This window comes from Artemia sp. Qi Xiang Cuo, chromosome 5 (assembly GCF_049724085.1).
Source record: "Artemia sp. Qi Xiang Cuo chromosome 5, ASM4972408v1, whole genome shotgun sequence".
Classification (NCBI taxonomy): Eukaryota; Metazoa; Arthropoda; class Branchiopoda; order Anostraca; family Artemiidae; genus Artemia; species Artemia sp. Qi Xiang Cuo.
Genome location: NC_142798.1, coordinates 21,214,951 through 21,234,861, shown reverse-complemented (window position 1 = coordinate 21,234,861; position 19,911 = coordinate 21,214,951). Strand labels below are relative to the sequence as shown.

The window sequence follows — 19,911 nt, the reverse complement described above, 5'->3', positions numbered from 1 at the left end:
TATGTCGTCTGATCGGGGGTACATTTTTAAGAAGGAATGTGGAGCCATCTGGCTCTAATTTATTTCCAAAGAAGCTAGGAATGGTTCAAATTTAAATTTGTAGTTGGAGTCAGGTATATAACTGTGTACGCTTGGAGTGAGTCGACAATACAAAAATTGCAGCCCTGTTCAGACTATTAAATCATCACACCACAAGACTGTCCTTTTTGACGTAGCTACATTGCTGCTAAGTAGATTAATAGATAAAAAATTATTTATATATCCAAATCCCTTTTCTGAAAAAATGTTCACCCTCCCCTTATCCCGCCTGATGTTATTCATGGACCGTTTGTTATGCTTATTTACTAACAAAATAATTACGATGAGCATGTTATGGACAAGGTCAATCTCTGGTAAAGCTTTGAGTAATGGTCTTCCTAGGTTTTTAATTGGTTCTATCATGCTATGTTGCATAGTCGAATTCTATTTTGACTGAAATCCTTTAATTACTGTTTTGCTGCTTTTTCTATGTTTTTTTTTACAGTTTGTAGAAAAAGTTATTAAATTCACATGACTTTTTCGTTCCGTTTATTATATTTTGAGGCTGAAACATAAGGCTTTGTATCGGCTTCTATTACATGTTTAAAAGACTGGTGGGGGGGGGGGGGCACTAGGTGGCTAGATTCTTGAGAATCAAGTTATTTTTACGAACTCTCCATACTATCCTGCAATTTTTTGTACTATTGGCCTGTTTCCTGCTGTTTTGACGAAGTTGGCTAACCTGTTTGATTAGATTCTTATAATGAAAGCAAAACTACTAATCTAGTGGCCATGCTGCCTTAAGTTTGTGCTGGTCCTTTGATTTAATGTTCGCTAATTTCTGCCATTAGGATTGGCTTTTACAAGAATAAGTCAAGTCGGTTTATATTAATTTCCCGTTTTTAAATCCCAACCTAAACATTGAAATTGTGTTCTCAACCCGACTGAACATAGAAAGTATTTGTTTATACTGATGATTCATATCGGTAAATGGGGATTTTGGATCAGGAAAATTTCATTCTGCTTATAGTGTAGTTTTTACGCTTAACGAAAATGCCATCAGAATCATTTATTGGCCTCAGCTTTTGTGTAATATTCAGGAAAGTGCTCATTCTGCTACTGATGATTCGCAGTTCAGAATTGTTATGTCTTATTTTACTTAGCGCTAGTATTTTTGGTGTCACCAATATTTAAAATTTTATTCGTCTCTATCACTGAAAACAAAATTCGAACTAAAAAACAAATATGAAAGAACAGTTTCGCAAAGAAATTAGGAGAACTAAAAGATAAGGCGGAAGGACTTGCCTCTCTGTCTTAAGAATTGGCCACATTTCTAATTAGCCACATTTGAAATGGGACTGCCCCAGCCTTGATTAATAAGGCAAGAGCAATCAAAAATTTAAATTATTTGGAAATTTTTCAAGAGGAATGAAAATTATTGCAAATTTGTTTAACCGTAGCCCCCCAGACTAACGGCAAGAAAAGCGCTAGCATTGCATTCTTAAATTTAGTACAATGAGTTGTAAGAACATTTAATTCATCTTGGACAATAGTCTTCAAAGTAAAATATATTTTACTTTTTCACACGTTTTGTATTTTGTTACCTTTTGGGAGCTTATTAACTATTGATATTGCTGCTAAAAAGGGAAGAGGTTTACGTTTTTATCTTTAGAGTGAATTCTAAACGTGATTTGTTTTAAAGAAACGTTCATATGTCTAAAAGGGTTAATATCTGAAAGAAAAAATGGTTCGAGACCTTTGGTGCCGCTTTCTCATGTTTTGACAGTCATCGAGTGTCACAACGGAGCTAGAATTAGGCTGTTCTTAGAAACACTAGTTTTACCACAGTATTTCAACATCGTTGAAACATTTATGTTTTACCATATGTTTTACCACATTATGAAACATTTAGTTTTACTACAGTATTTTGACATCACTGAAACATTTGTGTTTTACCACAGTATGAAATATTTAGTTTTACCACAGTATTTCGACATCGTTGAAACATGTATTTTTTACCACATGTTTTACCACATTGTGAAACATTTAGTTTTACCACAGTATTTCGACATCGTTGAAACATTTATGTTTTACCACATTATGAAACATTTAGTTTTACCACAGTATTTCAACATCGTTGAAACATTTATGTTTTACCACATATTTTACCACATTACGAAACATTTAGTTTTACCACAGTATTTCGAAATCGTTGAAACATTTATGTTTTACCACATTATGAAACATTTAGTTTTACCACAGTATTTCGACATCGTTGAAACATTCATGTTTTACCACATATTTTACCACATTATGAAACATTTAGTTTTACCACAGTATTTCGACATCGTTGAAACATTTATGTTTTACCACATATTTTACCACATTATGAAACATTTAGTTTTACCACAATATTTTGATATCGTTGAAACATTTGTTTTACCACATTATGAAACATTTAGTTCTACCACAGTATTTCGAAATCGTTGAAACATTTATGTTTTACCACATATTTTACCACGTTATGAAACATTTAGTTTTACCACAGTATTTCGACATTGTTGAATCATTTATGTTTTACCACATATTTTATCACATTATGAAACATTTAGTTTTACCATAGTATTTCGACATCGTTGAAACATTTATGTTTTACCACATTATGAAACATTTAGTTTTAACAAAATATTTCGACATCGTTGAAACATTTATGTTTTATCGCATATTTTACCACATTATGAAACATTTAGTTTTACCACAGTATTTCGACATCATTGAAACATTTATGTTTTACGAGATTATGAAACATTTAGTTTTACCACAGTATTTCGACATCGTTGAAACATTTGTTTTACCACATATTTTACTACATTATGAAACATTTAGTTTTACCACAGTATTTCGACATCGTTGAAACATTTATGTTTTACCACATATTTTACCACGTTATGAAACATTTAGTTTTACCACAATATTTCGACATTGTTCAAAAATTTATGCAGAGACCTACAATATTTGGAGACTGCGTTGTCTTTTTTGCAGGGAATATGACGCTCAGTGGGTCTTGTACAGCTCTTCTTTTTATTTATGTCCTCTGGTGGCTACTTTAAGCATTCATTGTACGAATTTGATGAATTTAGTGGAAATAGAATCAGGAAGATTACTTAGTCACTTACGCCCTTATTGAGTCACTCGTAAAACAGTGAATCCTATTGTATGGCTAGGTGCTGTAAGCTTAAGTCCCTGAACAGCAGCCGGACTGTGGTAGTCTTTTGCACCGCTTTTCTTTATGATAAGTATCTTAATATGGTGAACCAAAAGGGAAGATGACTGAACAATCTCCGCGGGTCAAAGAGGATTAGGGTTTTTAAGGCTTACAAAGATATAGATGTCAAACTGGGGAAGGAGTTTTTCGAAGGGGACACACAGGCAGCTATGATAAGTTATTACGATAGTAACCGGAGCTTCTATTTCCTTACAGCTTTGTTTGGCTACTGCGAAGTTATTCCATACTTTGCGGCGGCAATTGCATCACAAAAGCTGCACAGGGAACTTACATCCAGAATATTAAGATGTCCTCAGTCATTTTTTGATACCATTCCAATTGGTCGGATCTTATGTCGCTTCTCTAAAGACATCGATTCGTTAGATGACGTTTTACCGCGTCTTCTAATTGACTGGGTTTACTGCCTTTACGAGGTATTTCTTTTCTTCGATTCTTGATTGAATTTGTTGGTGTAGGTTGTTTTTTCCCCTCAAGAATTTGTCTCTTTATTTTTTAGTTCATTGTGAAGTTTTTAGTAAGAGCACGTTTAACAGGTCTTCTAGTCTTATGGCTTTCATCAAGACTATTGCTAGTTCTTGATGAAACCTCCACTGATGTTGTTTTAGCTGATGCATAAGTTCAATTGGACAATTTCAGGTAAAAAAAAGAAAAAAGAAGAAAAATCTTGAACCGCTAGAAAAAGTAGCATAACAAGGAATTAGATATTCTTTTCTATTTCATTATTTGAACTTTTTTCTTCTGCGAAAAAGGCAACAATAATACCTGTGCTATTCATTTTCTACTGTTATCTGTTTAACTCGTATTTTCTTGAAGGTAACTATCTAGCCTTTTCCTTACTGGTTCTAATGTTGTTTTGTCCAGAAGTTCACAAATTCTCGTCTTGAAAAACTTCTTTTATGATTGTTGTAGTGATAGACCATTTAACCATCAATAATGACACGTTTCCCCTCTCCCCTTCAAACGGATAGATAATTCCTGTCTGGCTATTCAGGTTTTAGAAAGTCGGATTCTAAATCAAGCGCTCTCACCATGTGGACGCCTTCAGAGCCCGAGTGGAGTTGCCAGTATGGCCCTACATCCACTCCCATCGGTATAAAAGGGATCTGCCTTTCCCATTCCCCACTGGGTGTGGCTGCATCACCTTTACTTGATTGTTGAAATAACTAACAACATTTGTTGTGTTAGTTCCCCCTATGGCCGCTATGATTTAAATATGATAATTATAAGTACCTAAAGATTAAGTCTCATACCTCGGTTTTTCTTGTATAAGTCTCAAAAGGTATAGACATGTGCATACATAGGAATTCACCTAGGGGGAGGGGGAGGATACGAAATAATTTATAAATAATGTGAAAGTATGGGATGGGAGGGATAAAAATCTTGAGAAGTGGGAAGTTAGAGATGGGGGCTGAATGTCCCCTGTGAATGTGCCTGAGTATGGATATATCTACTTAAATAATTTTTCGGTATTATCTTTTATTGCTGAGAGATTAGTGGTGGTTTTGGAAGATGGGTAGGCAGAGGAGACATTTTCTCCGGGCACAGACATATTTAGGAGCAGAAAGTTTCAAATAACTAATCTAATATTCATAATCATTATGTAATTTTTGAAGGTTCATTTTTATTAAGATAAAGTAGAGGGTGCATTTGGTAGTAAGTATGAACAAATTGAATCCGAAATTGTCGTTTTTCCCATATAAAGTAGAAAAGTCAGATTTAAATTGAACAATTTTTTTAATAAATGAAAATTTTGTTAATAAATGAAAGTTTTATTAAATATTGGCCTAAAAATTTTTGGATACAGGGGGGAGGAGGTGCTAATCAATGTTTGCTTCGAGCGCAAGACAAGCCAGAACTGCAAGTGGATAGATTGAATTTCCGTTGATTGTGGTTTTCCGTTGGAGAGTGTATGTATATAATATGTCAGAGTTCAGAAAATGTCATGTTTCATTCTGATCATCAATTATTTATCCCCGTGAACTATCTCTTGGTCTTTGTGTGAAAGATTTGAAATTAGGGTCAAAAGTTGGATATTTGGAGAGCATACCCTTGAAATCCTAGAAATACTGTCTCTCTGTCTGTTTGTTTGAGTAAAAGGGGACCAGTGGAACACATATTCTTGTAATACTCTTGAGTAAAAAAATTCTGGAGTTTTTTTTTATATATTATCTTTATTTGGTTAAATTTCACTTGCATTCAGATGAGTGCCGTGAACTAAAATGACTGATCAATAATCACGTTTGAACAACATCTTAATTTGAGTGCATTTTCACTTTGGTCTATTTAGCTGATGGTTTCGTTTGGAAGCTCTCGCATTAAATGAGCTGTAGGTCATACATTCTGGTTAAGCCACGCGCAGTGTGTCTGGGGGGACTTGGGTTTTCCCCTTTAAAATAGCCAAGCCCTTCTCTGCCGTCTAAACAATCTTAGTTTTTCCGGTTGAACTTATTCTGCTTCAAATATCTTCAAAAGTTCAAGTTCAAAATTTTAATTTTAACAGTTACAAATGAAAAAAAAAAAAAAAAAAAATAAAACTTTCGTGCCGGAGAAAAACCTGTAAGGGTTTGCGGTCGCGCAAGAAAATTTATGTGGATAAAATAAAAAATAATCAGTTGGACAATTATGGCAAGAAAGAATATGATAATGGGGAAAAGTAATAGTAGGAGAACTTGGAAAAGGTGAATTTTGCAACTAGCTTCAAATGTTAAATAAGTGACAAATCGCTTAATTTAATTTTTACGCTGTTGTATTTGTCCTTGCCTATTTCATGTATTTTCTTTTTGTACTTTAGCTACAATAATTTTGCTTTAACGTTTGGCTTTTGGTTTTTGTTTTCTTTGCATGGCTTTTTTGTTTCCTTTGCTAGATTTTATGATATGTCAGATGATGATTCAGTGTCATTTGTGTTGTAATAAAAGTAAGTTCCAGAGAACTGTGCTTCGCTTGATGGAAAGAAAGGCAGTTTTTTCCTCTGTTTCGCACTACAACTTTAATTTCATTTTATTTTATTCGCTATAGAAAGTAAAACCAGTAGGGTATTGTGCGTCTGGGTATTTGTTACGTCATTCATATGAATTTTTTCTCCCAAAATTAAGGTCCTAAGCAAATTTTCCCTAAGTTGTTACCTATCTAGATCCTTTTTCACTCTGAAAAATGGTACTATGCCTATTTTCAGAAAAAAAATTACTGTTTGAAAAAAAATATATATGCACAGATAAACAAATAATTATGTATATAGGTCATAAATAAATTTTCCCAGGTCATGACCTATCTACATCGTTTTTTTTTACATCAGAAAACGGTAGTATGCTAATTTTCATAAAAAAAAATAAATTACAGTGCCGTTTCGAAGAAAACAACAAAAACATAAATAAATGTATATGCATGCATACAATTATTTAAAAAACTGTTTTTTTTCGCAAATCAACTTAATTTTATTTGCTATACAAAGTACAACTATTGGGGTATTGGGCATCTGGGTATTTGCGACGCTACTCATATGCAAAATGTTTTTTCGTAATTAAGACATTCAACGGATTATCTGAAAGTCGTGACCTATCTAGATTGTTTTTCCATCCGGGAAGAAAATGGTCAGAAAAAAGTTATTGTGCCGTTTTCGAGAAAACTTTACAAATAAACTACTGTTGTTTTAATATATTAATATAATTCGATAGTTTGTCATTTTTTGGCCGTCTTCGGTAAATTCCACAATTTATTTGTAAACGATTATCCACAGTATGTGCCTTTTCTGCATCCTATGCACGTTTGCCTAGAGAACAATTAATATTATAAGCTATCAGTTGGAAAATAAAGTGCCATGTTAATTTCGCTATGTTTAGTTTATGAAAAAAGAAACAAAGATTGTTTTGTTTCGTTTTGACAGATAAAACATAATGTTTCTTGGTGTATACCCTTTCTGTTAATGTATTTTGTGTTCCGAAACATATTCCATCAGCTAAGATTTATGCGTCAAAAATGCGTTACGCTGCTATAGGAATGTGGCATCTTACTGAACATGGTAAAAAAAATAATAATAAAAAAGAAAAAAAATGCAATTACCATTTAAATTTTGTAGGTTATATGTAAGAGTACACCTGAGAAAATAGCTTGGGAGGAAGGCACAGTCTTAAATTGTCGTTTAAGATGGCTAATATTTGAAGGGTTAACATATCATGTTGACTGTAGTGTGCTGTTTCTCTCGAGGCATTTTATGCTAGTATCCATATTCTATGAGCAACATTTTAACTGTCCAAAATGTAATGCACTAGCCTAGAAATAAGGCACCTTTCTGCATATAAAAGGCAATGCAGTTACAATATAATTCTATAAAAGTATATATGTTCCTTGAATATATGTTCCTCTCCTTGGCAGAGAGGAGGCTACACTCTTAAAATTTTATTCAAGCAGTTCAAAATTTGGTAAAATTTAATTTGATTAAAATCTGCGATTACCTTCTGTGTCCTTCTTCATCGTTTTAAATGTATGCAAAAAAAATGCATTGGGTATTGGCAGAAAAATATAGCATTTTATGTTTCCAGTAGGAAAATAACGCCTGTGAAAGTATGAAACTATCATATTTTTTTTTACTAATAAGAACATTTGCTCTGACAGAAATCTCTTCAGAAGGCGCGGGGCTGTTGTATGTGCCCATGTCCACAGATGTGTTAATTTGTTTTCTAAGCAATTGGGTAATATTCGTAGTATATACCCTAGCTTGTTGATAATATTGTTTTTGATAGTAAAATATTAACGCTCATAAAATAAAAGTATATATTATCTAAAGGACTATTAAAACAGTCAATTTTATTTGGATGTCCAATGAAACTCTAGTAGTTATTTTGTTTACCTTATCTTTCTTTGCGTTCAAAGTTATAGGTTTACAAACCTATATACCTATATATCTGTAAACCTGAAATATCTCTGATTTGTAAAACAATCTAAATGTAAACGCGAATGAAAAGGAACAGAAAAAGACACATAATAATCTTTCATTGTTGCTTCTTATTGTATGTTAAATGTAATTCGTTATTAATTAATATATGGGATTTTATTATTTTTAGGTAATTGCTACTATTGTTGTTATCAGCTACACTACTCCAATCTTTCTAGTCATGGTCCTACCCATTGCCGTTATCTATTATTTTATGCAGGTATTTTTTTTATCTTCTTTTTTTTTGCCTTGTCTTTCTTCTTTTCCTTTTTTGTAATTTTTTTTTTTTTTGTATTTTTTTTGCCATTACTTTTTGTATCTTAAGCGAAGAATACTTTATATTGCCATAATTAATTACTCAAATTTTTCTTTTATCATGTGGCTACTTGTACTTACAGCAGCACCAGGTGCTTCCCACCTCAACTAGCATTTGAATTCAGATGCTGTTTGGGAATCACTTGGTTATGTCTAATATGTCATTTTGTCAGGGAGGAAAATTCTTATACCCCTAAGGTGTACAATGACTGAGAAGGGGGTATTTCAGCTAAATATGTATCCTACCCTCTTTATTCGATAATACTCAGATATATAACATTGGTGATTTTTGTGGCAATATTTGATGCGCAAACTATGTTTCCCAACGTGGGAGCTGTCTAAGATACACTGAAAGACTGGTATGGTTTCTGTGCTTCCTGTTTCAAATGCATCTTAATTTTGTGTACAGTATTTCATTTGTACAATATGAAGACATTCATCTATGGAAAAGAATTTTCTAGATCATTGCGTTGTAATTTTTATTACAAGTAACAAAATTGATTATAAGGAAGACATTCTTAAAATAGTTTGTTGACAAAGAAGATTTTTTTTTCACGAATTTAGGCGTATAAGACCATGAAATAGAAGTCTTAAGGCGTGTGAGACCATGTATTTCAAAAACGTTTTAATTGTTTTAAGCTAAAACCAGGACAGCCTTCTGATGTTAGTAACAATTCCTTCCTATTAATATTTTCCTTCCTGTGTATTTAATTTGAGATTATAAATGTGGGAAAAAAAATTATTAATGAAAAAATTCATAATGAAACTCCATAATAATAGAGATTAACCCCTCCACCCGACAAAACATAAAAATAATATATTGGCCACGTAGTAATATATTTTTAGAAGCTAAACTGTCTACTTCTATATCAAATTGTAATTCAATGTATCCAGATGCTTAAACGTATAAGTAAATAAAAAAGAGCCTTGAATAAGTTTTCTTAAAAGATGGCATTAGCAGTTAATTCTTAAAAGATGACATTAGAAGTACTCCCTATGTAGAATCTCAAATGAGACGCATCTGCAAGGAAATACGGTATACAACAGTGAATTTCAGTGTGCCATTGTTCACTATAGTCTAAGTGATTTTTTGATTTTGTTGTTGCTGTCGTGGAAATGTCTATTTTGTGTCAAAAGGAATGTATTTGCGGTGACTTTTATTTTACTCTTTTATTCATAAGTAATCTGCAGCCAAAACACACAGAATTTTTGTTGGTACTTACTGTGGCAATGCTCTGTCGGATATAAAACCCCGATACCGACTAAGACACGTCAAGTGCATAATGATTTTGAACTTGGGTATTAAGAGGGTTCTTGCGCATCAAAAAAGTTCGAAGTGGAAGAATTGGAGGAATTGTTTGATCGATACCCATATCAGACGCTAGCTGAACGTAGAAAAATATCTACAAGCGGTTGAGTCAACAGTTTTTAAAAACATAAGGATAGGACGAGTGGAAACGAAGTCATATAGTAACTCATGTCACGAAAAAAACAATACTAAGAATGAATAAATGAAAACCAGAACGAAGAAGCGCACCAAAGGTACCTATAATTAATTTTAAAACAGACAAAATTTATATTATAAACAAATGAAATCAAGTCCTAAAATATGCCATTGGCCAGTTCTCCATGCGTGGAATTTGTAATGGTGACATTTCTGTAAGAAAAAACTGTATTTAACCTTGAATTTCTGTGGGCGATTGTTGACTATAGTAACAGCTTGATTTCGTTAAAATGAAATCAATTCAGACCTAAAACAAATAGAAATTGTCGCAAATAAGAGTAGGGCTATTGCCCCCCTAAACCCTCTGAGGCCCCCCTGTCGACCCTTTAAAAGTTGCTGAACTAAAAGCGTTATATATTGTGAAATAGTATGTTTTAATTTTCAAAATTTCAACTAGAACAAAAAAGAAAATCGTTGAAATAATCAAGATAATAGGAATAATTACATTTGTTCTAAAAGGACACGTTTGTTGCAAAAAAAATTGCTTTTGATACATAGAAAATTGATGCCTTGGTAAAGCTTTTGAGTGGACATTGATAATTTTGAAGCAACCCGTAGCCTATAGTTTGTTGAAACAATGTTTCGAAATGACAAATCAATAAATAATTTAGCAATTGATTTTGCTACAAATTTGAAAGAAATGCGTTTAAAAATAAGAAAGTATGGATATAAACTTATGAATGTTAGATTAATTAACTAGATTGATTGTTTAAAGTATAACGACATGTATTCCTGAAAATCGCAGAAGTTTTTTGAATTTTCGAATAGAGAAATTGTTGAAAATACATTCTGTTTTTAGTAAAGCTCCATTGACTTCAAGGTTTTGGAGGGTTTAAATGACGCTAGTACTACGTTTATTTATAACAATTTCTGCCTGTCTTAGGTTTGACCTGATTGTTCATTTTAATTTCTGTTCCTTTTAAGATTCATCTATTCCTCCATAGCAGTATTCGTTATTTTTGTGTTTGATAATATTATTCAATTTTTAATTCCTGGGGCCCCATGGCCCAGGAAAACCGTCCTCTGTAAAAAACTGTTTATTTAACCCTATTTCCGGAAGTCATTCTTTTCTTGTGGTTTGCGTCCTCTTGTCCAAGCAATTAAGAATATAAATTTTGAGCTAATCAGAAAAGAGTTCCCAGGGCTACTTTGGAGGGTACCAATCACTGTATATGAATAACATAACAGTAAGATCAAAGCTTATTGATTTTTGGCACTACATCCTCGGCGCATACAAACAGCTCCTTCTATTTACTCCGTCATTAGCGGGTCAGTGTAAATTTGTCAGTCACTGAATAATGGTGCTCTCATTTGATCTGCCATCAGCGGTCCAATTACCCTGGAATACGTATTTTGACAGAAACTTTCTCAAAATGCCTTTGAAACCAACTCGAGACTTCGCAACCTACTTTTAATTACTAAAAACATCTAATAATAACATTGCACTACTAATTGCCGATTTTTATTTATGTATTGGAATAAATTAATTTAAAATTGGGTTCTTTAAAATTTAGTGTTACAACGTTGAAGCCCAGTTTTACGTTCAAGAGAAATCTGACTTGTCTACCCGTGAAAAAATCGAGTGTCGCTTGTGTTTATAGTTGTTTAAATGTTCTCCGGAGCACTTGCATCTCGGTTTGGGTTTTTATAATGGTTGAGATAGGTAATGATCATACTATCTTATGTTTATATACAGTCGTACCAACATAGGGAATAACATTTTATGACCCCAGTTTCAGAAGGTCTTTGCCCCCAAATTATTGTTTGTGTATGGGGGTTTTCTTGGCCTAGGAATTTACAGTGATAAGTTTCTAAGCCGATATGGGGAAGTCAGTTTATTAGGGTTTTTTTCAGAGCACAATATCCTGTATCTGTTTTCTAGTGCATTAGGGTCTTGTTTCCCCAAGGACTTAAGGAAATTACTTTAGTCTAATTAGAAATTAGTTTTTGGCCTTTTTTTCGGGGGGGGGGGGTAAAATAAGTTTTATTATTGATATTTAAATTTAAGTTTGCAATTTTCATATAAATTTGTTGTTAAATTAATGAATTTTATTTTCATGTGAGGCTCCCCTTGGACCAGGGACTAACAGTTGTAAGTTTCAAATCATTCACTTGTCCGTTTTTATCTCTTTTTCTTTGTTTCCTTTTTAATATTTTATTTTCTAATTATTTCAATATTTTGGGGTTCTTTTGGTCTGGACTGGCATTTACCTTTGAGCCGATCAAAAAAGAGTTTTGACCCTATTTTATTCTCCATTTTGGGGAACCCAGGCCCCTAAACGATTTTTTTTATATTTTTTTTCACCTATGTGAGAAAATGCCTGTTAAGATCTGAAATTTAGTTTGAAGTATGAATGTTGGCTTGTTCTTAATTGTTGTTACATTATTTAATGCTTTTCGGTATTTATATTGATTGCTAAAGGTTTTTTCCGTTGTACCTTGCTTTTTTGACGATTGTAAGATTAGCGAACATAAAATGTCGTTTTTTTTTAAATTTTTGTTGTATTGTTTTTTTGTTTTTTTTTTAGCATTTTTACGTTGCTACATCACGACAGCTGAAGCGTTTGGAGTCAATAACTCGCTCACCAATCTACTCCCATTTTGGTGAAACAATTACCGGTAAGTAGTTGTTTTGCCTAAAATAACTTTTTAGCAAGATTGAATATTTCTTAGTTCTATGCTTATCTCAGATTAAGCTTTTAATTGTGTATGTAACTTTGGACTAGATCAGAATAAGAGCTGCTTACAATTGTGGTACTTATGAAATAAGGATATTAACTTTAAAAACATCCAGTTATAATGCTCAATTGCCCATACACTGTTTGTGTTATAATGGATCGTTGTGATTGCACATTACAAACTCAATTCGTCGCACTACATGTAGAAACTGAACATTCACACCCTTTTTGTGACACAAAATTTATATCTCATCAGTCGCCTGATATTTTATGTGTGTTCTTGCAAATAATATAATGGAGCACGACGTTGAAGAATTATGAATATCTTGAAGGACGGTTTACGATAAGCGCAACCCTAGTGGCAAATCTAGAATTTTGAGGTTAGGGGGAATGTTTTGAATTGTATTAACTATTTTTTGCTTGAAGTGTTTATATAGATGTGAGTAAAAACTGGAGCATAACTAAAGGAACAATTGCCCCTTGCCCCGCCCCCCTCTGGGTCTTCCAAATCCGTCCATGGAAGGAAAAAAAACGGTAAAAAGTGAAATAAATTCTGATATTGAAAAAAAATATCTTTTCTATATATATATATATATATATATATATATATATATATATATATATATATATATATATATATATATATATATATATATATATATATATATATATATATATATATATATATATATATATATATATATATATATATATATATATATATATATATATATATATATATATATATATATATATATATATATATATATATATATATATATATATATATATATATATATATATATATATATATATATATATATATATATATATATATATATATATATATATATATAAAAAAACACACACACACACACACACACACACACACACACACACACACACACACACACACACACACACACACACACACACACACACACACACACACACACACACACACATAAAAAATATATATATATATATATATATATATATATATATATATATATATATATATATATATATATATCTGTGTGTTTTGAGAAACATCAGGAATTTAAGTTATTTCTAATTTTTCCTTGATTCTATAGTTTTCCATCCCCTTTTTAAATCTTTAATTTTCATATAGGTCGCTTCTAATTGCGTTGGACCATATACCTTCAACCATATTATTTATATGTTTTATTATTTATATAGTTTTATTATGCATAATTTATTATTTTAGGAGTATCTGTCATTCGAGCTTACTCCAAAGAGTGTCGGTTTATTAAAGAGAACGAGTCTAAAGTCGATACAAATCAAATTTGTTATTATCCCAGCATTGTTGCCAACAGATGGCTTGCAGTTCGTTTGGAATCTGTCGGAAACTTGATTGTTCTTTGTGCATCGTTGTTTGCAGTCTTTGGAAGAGAATCACTGAATCCTGGACTAGTGGGCCTTTCTATAAGTTACGCTTTGAATGTAAGTTCTATTATTTTCTTTTTTTCATTATCTTGTTCAAGATTTGTCTAGCTCTCAGCGAGTTAATGTTAATGAGTTGAATACGATCTAAGATTGCAATGCAAATATTTCGAGGGGACAAACGCCTCTCTTCTGAAGAAGAGAGGAGTTTGTCCCCTCGAAATATTCGCTTTGTTGTGTTTTGTCAGTATTTTCATTTGGCCTTTAGAAAACCCCTTTTTTCTCGTTTTTCTTTCTTTATGTTATGTCAGGCCAATGTGGTTTAAGAAATTATATAAAAAAAAATGTAAAAGTAAGTAAAAACCAAACGAGGGCAGTTTTTAGCCAGTGAAGGAAGGAGAAAAAAGTTATAAAAAAAAATAATTAAAAAACGTGTTCCCGTAAGCTCGTAAGTCATTTCTCTATTTGGAATGGTTTACTTCAAAAGGTAATTTTTATTTTATGATATACTTTTTTTCTTTTTCTGTTTTTTTTTTTAGGTGATAGGACGGCTTACTGGATATCTTTGCCAGAAAATCGGGTTCCTGTATTAATTTTTTTTTTCAACTGTCTAAAACCACCCTGTTCGGTTTCTTAATTATTTTAATTTTTTTCTTCTTATTCCTCGTCAATGAGTTAATATACTGACAAGGTTGTGTTATTGATGGTTTCAATTTTCTTCATTCTAATCATCTGGTTTAATAACTGCGGAGGAAGCAGTGCCTTCTAATTATGATAAGTAGTTTTAATAAGTTATAAACAAATGAATTTGTAATTAATAATAATTAATAGTATTAAGTAATGAAATTTCAAATTCATTTTCTTCTTTTTTTTATGCACAAATGTCGTTTCTGCATAATAAGTAGTAAACAATATAATAATATTTATTACTAATATTATTATAAAATATTAACCAGATAGTTCTAATTTATGTCAAAATAGCGAAAAAAGAATATACAATTATGTAGTCGACTACCGCTATCAGTGGGTACAAAGGTTTTTTACAACTAAAAAACTTTTAACATAACAAGAGTTTGTATATTCTGGAACTCGCCTTTATTTTTTACCCAACTCTTTTACCACGCCCTCAAACGAGCTTATTATAATTAGCTGCTATTCCTGAACTGCAATTGCTTATTGTAATTAGTTGTTATAAGCGCAATTATTATGCTCCATACAACGCCGCTTGAGTAGTAGTGTTAATTTTTCTTGATGTATTTGTAAATTGTAAGAAATGGTCAAAATATAACGGTCTAGCTCTCTCTTTCTATAAGTTATGGTGTTCTTACTGTACGAAAAATTATATTTAACAGCAAGGTTAGAGTTTGGAACTCCTTAGTACATTTTAAAAAAGATTATAACAGGAAGATTTTAATTTATCCTGATAAATAAATACACCAGGTATTTTCTGTCTAGAAAACAACGAATTGCAGCTTATTGAATCATGACGTACTATTGAACGCAATTCCATCAATGCAGTTGCCTACTCAACGTTAAACATTGCAAATAGGAAGAAATTGTGAAAATATAATGGGCTAACTTTCCCTTTCTGTACGCTACGGTGTTCCTACTTTACAAAAATCGTAGTTAAAATGAAAAAAAGCTAGACTTATAATTTTTGCTGCTCCATAGCACCTTTTAGAGAAGGTTCTAATAGGAAAATTTTGATTTATTCTAATAGATCAATTCACCAGGATTTTCTATAAAAAAAAGAACGAATTGCAGCTTATTGAGCCATGACGCATAATAAGTAGCCTAAAGAATTAATTCATTAAGTTTTTATACACACTATTGAACGCAATTCCATAATTGCAATTGCCTATTCAACGCCAAAAATTACAAAATCAATTGAAATAAGTTTATTTAGCGCAAGGCTAAACCGATTTCAACCTTTAACTTTTCGACTTTAACTTGTATTCCTTTCAAGTGTTTCTGAAATATTGAACTTTGAGAAAATCAATATCTTAAATGATCGCTCTATCTCGTCCATTAGAAGCTTTTTTTTAGTGTGTGCGGCCAAACTATTCAGAATTGGTTAGAATCCTAATAAACGGCAGAAAAATAAAAACTGACACCCTCTTTCCCGGAAATTTTAGGAAAACCATTTAACTTAACCTGTTTTGTGCCAGAAATAGAGATATTCAGATAAAATGAAACTTGCGTCATTAGAAAGTCCAAAATTTTGTCGTTTCGATTGAACAGAGCAGAATTCTTTTTTTAAAGTTTAGGAAAGGGCACTCCTTAAAAATATTATTGCACATCTGCTTGAAAAACATTAAAAATCTGCTCAAAGAAGAAATTTGACAGCATTGGGAGTTCCCTGCTGTGCTAACTGACTTGATTGAAAATTGTGCATGGCACATAATTCATATTATTTTATGATGTTTATACATTGAATCGAGACAGCGCTTTTCATAACAGTTAGAAAGATATTATACGTTTTCTTTATTTTAAACTACCCTCCCGTTAGCTTTTCGAACTGTTGACACTTACGATCTCATGTCAATTTTCATACCAAAATTGCTTTGGAATTTCCCTATGTTGTTGGAATAATTCTCTGATGGATTTTTTGTCTTTGAGAGGTTCAGCCGACGCTGAGAATCACAGAATGATTTTTACGATATGTGAAAAAACATCCGATTATGATTAGTAAATTTTATTGGAATTCTTTCTAAATAATTTCATGAGTCTTTATAAACGTCAGTATTTCAGGTACAAATAGCCACGTGAATTATGATTTTACCACATAAAATAATGCTATTGCTGTAATTAAAAAAAAAATATTGGGCCAGGATAGTGTAAATATAAGGTTCCTTGCCAAGCTGGTATTGGAGTAAATGGTGTCGTTTTACAATGACTTTGTGAGTATGTAGGGGAAATTTAATACAAATCTCGTTTAATGTTTAATTTACAAAATCCTTTTTTGCTAAATTTAAAAAAAAACAAGACACCAAACAGGGCATATAAAGTATGACCAAATATGGCCTAAAAATTAAATATTTAAGAAGCAGAAGAGAAGCTTCCGTAAATGAGTCTGCTTTTAATTATACTAGTAAATTGTACTAGTAATATACTAATTATACTATTAGTAAATTATACTAATTATTGAATTACTGAAAGTAATATGTCACCCTAAAATGTAGGCTACCTTTTTGAGCAAATTATTGAACCTTACAATTAAAATGTTAAAGATTAAAATTGTGCAACTCTTTAAGTTGAACAGCATGTATCTAAAGTGTGGATGTCAACGGTTATGCTGAATCACTTGATTATTTATCGGAAGCCTTATACATTCATGGCTTTATTTAGCATGATTTTTTTTTTTTTTTTTTTTTTTTTTTTAAGTTAGAATTAAAACTGTAAACATGAACCCTTTAATCCCCAGTCTTATTTTTAAATTTTCATAGTTATCATAAAACTAATTATTTATATGTGTAACTACTAGTATTGGGTATAGATCATTAAAATTTCACATTTATATAAACAAATGAAAAAAAAAAACCGGTATAGGTCTGCTGCTTTAAACCACGATTATAAATCTATTAATCTTATCCATGCATTTCGTTCTACTTGTCATTCTAAGAACTACACTTATGACCAGGATGACCAGGTCTATTTCCGGCAGTCTAGTATGATTGTGGGCAGGGCCATCTCTGTCTCTCTGATTTTAGATGACGTTTACAGTTTAGCCCAAGCTATAGAAAATGCACAGTGATGGCGTTCTTCAAGTTTTTACCGATTCTTGCGAGTTTGTTTTTAGACCGACTAACTGTAGATACTTCTTTTTGATGCATGAATATTCATTTTTTTTTTCTTTGGAAGCTCACTAAGTATGTTCTGAATTTAGAATATTTTGTAGGTGTCATCACATCAAACTATGTATAAATATTGTGAGCGTAACCAGAACAGGTATTAAAGGGAGAGGGTATTGTAGACTTTCTTTCCAATTTTCCAAATCTAGGCACGTCTAGAATGTGAATTGAATTACTGTATTCACATTTTAGCTTACTAATGTAAGCTTTCGTAGCAAGAATAAACCAATTCCAAAAGAAAAAAAAAACCAATAAATTAAAACACACGTTTTTGTACTTTACTTCTGTATGGAGTGTTTACTTGTCTTTCTATTTTGAATCCTTCTACTCTTTGCTTGTATAAGATTGAAGTGAGTTGAATCTTAAGCTTTCTATTTATTTACTCTATCTACTCTTCAGATCATCCAGACGTTGAATTGGTTCATGAGTGACCTCAGAGGTAGAAACAAACATTGTATAATGGCGTTTGGTGCACGTATAGATAGTATTGTATAGATTGTATATAGATGACGTTTGCAGCCCAACCTCAACGATCCCGTTCTTCTGCTTTTCGCTTTCTATTACAGCCCACAATTTTGATGTTGCAGCGCTAGTTGCACTAGAATTTTTTTTTTTTTTTTTTTTTTTTTTTTTTTTTTTTTTTAAGCTACAAAAAAAACTAATTTGACCCTGCCCAAAACCAGTTATGATCATAATAAGTGACAATCTTAAGCTTTCTATTAATTTATTATGTCTACACTTCAGATCACCCAGACTTTGAATTGGTTCATGAGAATGACCTCAGAGGTAGAAACAAACATTGTGGCGGTTGAAAGAATCAAGGAATACGGCGAGACCCCTCAGGTATTCTATTTATTTTTATTGATATGCATTTTTTTGAATCCGTATTTTCAGTTCTTCTGAGGCTCCGTTTTTGTTTTGTTTTTTAGTTACCCTCCATTTTTCTAAGACAGAATGGTTTACAGTCTCTCTACAAATGATAATGTCAATAAAATTCTGTGGCAAAAACTAAAGACACTTATTTAATGCAATTCCTAATAAACTAAACAGCTTAATGAATTATTTAATTTAATAAAGTTAGTTCAATTAATCATTAAATAAAATAAACTTTTAATTGAAATACTTCAATTTGCTAAATTGGATAATTTAATTTAGTTTAAATGAAATATCTTCTAGGAGTTTATTATTATTAAATTGTGCCATATAAGGTTATCAAATGTCTATGTGGGTAGGCGGGGGGGGGATTTATAATGTTCAGCTCAGATATCCACTTTTTAGTCAAACGTAGTGTTAGCTGTAAAAAAGTCAAGAATTTTGACTTTTAACTCCGACTTTTTCATTAGCACTAAAGTACTAAAGCTCCATCAGTAAGGCCATTTCAGAGTGTAAGGCGTAGTTAAGCTTTTGTGTACCTCGCAATCGCTAACTTTAAACTTTTATTTACTGTTCTGTCTATATTAGGCTTCATTATCCTGGAAATGCTCACAACTTAGTCCTTAAGTTGCCTGCTCTAAGGGACAAGTCTGAAAATTAAAGTCTTATTGTAACCATTAATGAAAACAGACTAAAAGTAGATTTGACTACCTAAAACTAATAATGCTTGTAAAACTATAAGAACAAAAGTAGCTTTGCAGAAAAAGTACACAATGTAAAGTACAAAGGACACTAAAAATAAAATCTGATTCTTTAATTTGGTCAAGTGAAAACATACACAACCATATGTGTCTGTAACCAAATAAACCATATGGTTTACACCGTAAACCATAAAGTACCAAGGACACTAAAAATAAAATCTGATTCTATAATTCGGTTGAGTGAAAACTTACACAACCATACATGTCTGTAACCAAATAAACCATATGGTTTACACCATACCAAGGACACTAAAAATGAAATCTCATTCTATAAATTGGTTAAGTGAAAAC

The 19,911-nt window shown here is 31.8% G+C and overlaps 1 protein-coding gene across 6 annotated transcripts in view; it reads left to right on the top strand.

The window, feature by feature from the left end:
- The window catches only part of MRP (Multidrug-Resistance like Protein 1), a 175,237-nt gene that overhangs the window by 129,582 nt on the left and 25,744 nt on the right, over positions 1-19,911 (top strand). For all 6 annotated transcript variants that reach the window (XM_089089429.1, XM_089089428.1, XM_089089427.1 and 3 more), the window contains exons 22-25: positions 8,365-8,454; positions 12,582-12,672; positions 13,960-14,195; positions 18,731-18,829. In XM_089089429.1, coding sequence (XP_088945555.1) covers positions 8,365-8,454; positions 12,582-12,672; positions 13,960-14,195; positions 18,731-18,829 — 516 coding nt within the window. The remainder of the gene's footprint in view (positions 1-8,364; positions 8,455-12,581; positions 12,673-13,959; positions 14,196-18,730; positions 18,830-19,911) is intronic.